This window comes from Ailuropoda melanoleuca, chromosome 20 (genome assembly GCF_002007445.2).
Source record: "Ailuropoda melanoleuca isolate Jingjing chromosome 20, ASM200744v2, whole genome shotgun sequence".
Classification (NCBI taxonomy): Eukaryota; Metazoa; Chordata; class Mammalia; order Carnivora; family Ursidae; genus Ailuropoda; species Ailuropoda melanoleuca.
Window position 1 is genome coordinate 3,542,395 of NC_048237.1, and position 4,347 is coordinate 3,546,741.

Sequence of the window (4,347 nt, forward strand, 5' to 3'; positions counted from 1 at the left end):
TTCCCCACCACCTAGTAATCTTTCTATTTGCCAGCGCGAACACTTAATAATGAGACTGTTATCCCAGAGCAGGCAAATAATAGATAATTCCTATGGGAATTAGATGGTAGCAAGTGTAGAGAGTGCCTGAGTATTGTCAAAGACGTAATGTTGATTAAAATTTTGTTGACACATGGCTTACGCTGAATATTTTAGGCAAATGATTTTCTGATTAAAAAAATAGCCATACAATAATGATTAAATTTACCAAAGTATTTTTGTATATAGCCAGTTAGACTTGATAAAATATGTGTTCAGTGATTATTCCATTTAAGATTATGGAAACTGCAAAAGTTCAGATGGTAAATGTCACACTGCAAGGAGTAATTAGCATTTTGATAGACATAAAAAAACCCCTCCCAGCTTATTCTGTACAGTTATCTTAAGAAGGTGTTTAAAGTATGGTTTAAATTATGTGACTTTAGTAATCTTTTATTTGGATATGATATTGATAGAGATAGTCATGGGCTAATTTTTAGGGTACAAGTCATTATTTTAGTCAACATTTTGTGTGGAGTTTTGTATAACCTTAGAGTAACAAAATTAGAAAATGAGAGCAGTGGTCTGTGATTCAGTGGGGGTTGGTGTGGTTAAGGGTTTAAGAGAAGAACACTGGCTGTGGATAGGCGCTTGGGTTGCTTGGTCTCCTGGCCATTGTGAATAGCGATGCCGTGAACGTCAGTGTTTGGTAGCTATTTTTAAGCAACCAAACCTTTATTTTTTTCTTCCTTCTAGTACATGTACGGTTTCATTTTGTTGCATTTATTTATTTATTTTAAAAAAGATTTTGTTTATTTATTTGAGACAGAGAATGAGAGAGAGCGAGAGAGATGGAATAGGGAGAGGGGGGAGAGGGAGAGGGAAAAGCAGATTTCCCCCTGAGCAGGGAGCTGAGCAAGGATGCACCAGGGGGGAATGGAAGGTCATAGGGGAGGATGGGGGGAGGCTTGTGCTCTGCCCCAGGACCCTGGGATCATGACCTGAGCTGCAAACAGACGTTTAACTGACGGAGCCACCGAGGCACCTGATTTTTTTGCATTTAGTTATCTTATCTATTTGAGGTTTATTTTGGCTTTTAGTGTGAGGAATAGGTCCGATTTTATCTTTCTTCCCCCCAAATAACTATCTAGTTGTTCTAATACCATCTATTATAAGGTCATTGTTTCCCAGCGATTTGCCACCTTTATCACGTATTAAATTGAGCCTTCTGTGGAACTTCAAGTCTGTGCCTTTGGTCTGCCTATCGTACACCTAGCACTGGCATTTGGTTTCAGAGTCGTAGTCTATTACTAGTAGGCTAGTAGTACTAGTCTACTTGATACCTAGTGGGGGACTCTCAGGTAGCCTGGAGAGTAGGGAGCTTTGCCCAGGACAGAGATGTGTCTTTCCATCCTTCTCCAAGGTGGTGGGGGGAGGAGAAATGGGGGACTGGATGGCTTGGAGAAGGGGAGAAGCTCCTCCCCACCATGGTGTGGGAGGGGTTAATTTGTCCTGGGGAAGAACCTCATTTTCCTGGAAGCTCAGACTCCGTACTGGCATGCGTTTGTTGTGTACCGAAGGGTGTTTAATGAACACAGGAGAGCTCAGTTATTTCCACTCTGGACATGGACATTTATTAAGGCACGCTCCCTGGAGCCACCCCAGAGCAGAGTCAGTCACCGCGCCGTCTAGGTCTGGCAAGGCTGTTTGAAGCGTCTCATTGTTCTGTTGATCCAGGGCATGAAGCTCTTAACCCTGGTGAAGACTGCTGGAGGAGTCCCGCTCCTACTTCCATAGGAGACAATGCCCTGGGCCACACCGTTACACACCAGGGGCCCTCCGGAGTCCCCCTGTGGGCGCGGAGAGAAAGAGACCCTAAGCCACGCCTCCCCACTGCTCCCCCTGCCCTAAGGCCTGGCTCTCAGAGAAAGCAGGGGTGGGTGGGTGAGATGGGAGGGCAGTGGAGGTATGGAAGTCAACCTTCTGGATCTTTCCACGGCTGGGCTTCAGGCCTGGCTACAGTTACTGTCTGTCACTCAACCCATGTCAGCATACCTTCGCCTTCGGCAGGAAAGCCCTGCACGTATATGTGTTCTGTGCCCATTGCTCCTCCTGTTCCCCTGGGGACGGGATGGATGGGAAAAGCCCCCACCTCACTCTGCTCTGACCCCACCAGACGGTGGGGGGGGGTGGCCGTGGGGACAGAACTTGTTCCCACTGCCCAGCCTGCCCCGGCCCCTGTGTCGGGCAGTGCTGGCAGCTGCCCTCAGCCTTACCATGAAGGCGGACTTCCTCTGCCCTGGGTTTCCCACACAAATTTGCGTTTGGCTGTCGTAGAAACGGAAGCGATTGGAACACCTCGAGTCCCTCTGCACGGTTAGCTGCACCTCGTGGAGTTTGTTTGTTCTCCTGTTCAGGCCCAGCAGGCCCCAGCCCGCCACAGTGCACCTGTTCCCCGGTCTCACACTGCCCGACCTCCGAGGCAGAGCCACTGGCCTCACAGCTGATGTCCTGCGCATTCTCTTTGCCAGCTGGCAGGAGGAGGGCAGGCACTCAGGGACTGTCTGTGCCGAGAGCTCGCGGGCGCTCCATCCCCACCCCGGGACTGTGCCCCTGCTTCCTCCCCCCGAATCCCATGATGGCGAGCCCCTCCCCACCCCCGCCCCAGCACTGGCGCAGACTGGGGGCGCCTGAGAACCAGAAGGTCAGAGGGTCGGGCTACCTGCACTAACATGATGTCATTCCTGGTGGTCTGGGGATTATAGCCAGGGTGGCGGATGGCTCTGAGCGCCCTTGTGTGCTGCTGGGTCCTTTCCTGCCTCTGGATGTTGTGGGCCCCCATGATGACGGTGATAGTTCTGCAAAGGAGAGGTGGCCCAGAGGCAGGGTGAGCCTCAGGAGCTCTGCAGGGCAGGTGGACAGCCCCGGGCAGCAAGATTGCAGCTGAGGGAGTTGAAGGGACAGGGGGTTCAGGGGCCCAGCGCTCTGTGCTTCTCCTCAGCCCTGAGCTGGGGGTGGTGTGGGATGCGGTGACTTTGAGTTTTGCTTCCCCTGGGAGAAGTTGAGAAATAGCTTAAGTTCCTATTTTGAACCCCGGCAGGTGCCTTCATCAGCTCCTGCTCTGTTTGATCATGTCCCCCTTTGGTCCTCATTCGTCCTGGCCTGTTCCCCGCCCCCAAAGTCCCACTGGTCTCTTTTTCACTCCTGGAGCCCTGCTTTCACACCCGGCCTGCGGCTCCCCGGGGCTGCGGTCCTGGCCGTCAGGGAGCACCCCGAGACGCGCTCACCTTCCCCAGCAGTGCGCCGCGGTCAGCACAAAGTCGTTTCTCACCAGGAAGCCGCCGCAGGATAGGCGCCGCCCGTTTGGAGACTGGATTCGGAGAAATGCCATGTAGGGGTGGGAATGAGGCCTGGCCTCACGGCCTCCGATGATCTCCCCTGGAAGGAAGCATTTGGCACTTATCTCTGCGCTCGCTGAACCCTCAGTGTGGGCACCAGGCTGGAGGCTCCCGAAAGGCTCGCAGATGGGGAGCGGGGAGAGATGATGCAGGGGAAGGAGCAGCTGGCGGTGAGAATTGGGTGTGCAGGGCCCCACACTTTGGAAGAGGGCTCCCGGGTTCTGCCTGAAACACGGCGGGGAGAGGAGGAGGGGGCGGGGGCGGCTCCAGGCGGGGTCAGCTTCAGGCCCCCACCCTGAAGAGAGATGGCCTGCGGCTGGGTGGCAAATCCGGAGCCCTCTGGAGAGGCCTGCCCCAAGTGCCCTGGGACTTTCCTCCTCAGGGACATTCGCAGGTCCCTCCCAGGTGTGCTCAGGGCCTGCTCATGACCAGCATGGGACTGGATTTTCAGAATCTAGACAAGAGTTGATGGTAGTTCCTGCGTATTCTTATTGCCTCGGCTCGGAGCCCTGGGCAGCAGGACGAATTTAGAGAGCACACTGATATCACACGTACTGCGTGCTGGGGCCATTCCAAGAGTTTTGTGTACACTAACTCAAGTCTCCAAGAACTCCGGGAGGTCTGCATTGGTATCGTTCCTAATTATTATAAATGAGGAGTCGGAGGGGCTGTGAATTCAAATAACTTGCCCAACAATACAGAGTTAGGAGGGGGCTCGGCAGTCTGGCTCCAGGGTCTAGGAGAGGGGTCGGGCCTGAGGTTGGGGACGGTCACTCACCTGCCCCAGCCCCTGGGGGGAGGAGAAAGGCCATCAGGAGCAGAAGCAGCGGCATCTTCTCGGGAAGGCTGCCCCAGTCAGGTGCTGTAGGTGCTGTCTCCTGCCTGACTTGTAGCCCCCCGAGAGAGGAAGGAAGTCTGGGGGGCGAGAGGG

General features: G+C 53.6%; 1 protein-coding gene across 2 annotated transcripts; it reads right to left on the bottom strand.

Annotated features, from left to right (window-relative positions):
- Positions 1 to 1,626: 1,626 nt before the first annotated feature.
- Positions 1,627 to 4,347, bottom strand: LOC117797265 (cathepsin G-like). Of its 2 annotated transcripts, none has more exons than XM_034648631.1 (5): positions 4,195 to 4,347; positions 3,306 to 3,456; positions 2,741 to 2,876; positions 2,295 to 2,549; positions 1,627 to 1,868 (listed from the first exon to the last, which is right to left on the bottom strand). In XM_034648631.1, the coding sequence occupies exons 1-5, from the start codon at positions 4,247 to 4,249 to the stop codon at positions 1,707 to 1,709; spliced, it is 759 nt and encodes a 252-aa protein (XP_034504522.1). In that variant the 5' UTR covers positions 4,250 to 4,347; the 3' UTR covers positions 1,627 to 1,706. The 2 variants fall into 2 exon arrangements, with proteins under 2 accessions (XP_034504522.1, XP_034504521.1); XM_034648630.1 differs by lacking the exon at positions 4,195 to 4,347 and adding an exon at positions 3,711 to 3,919.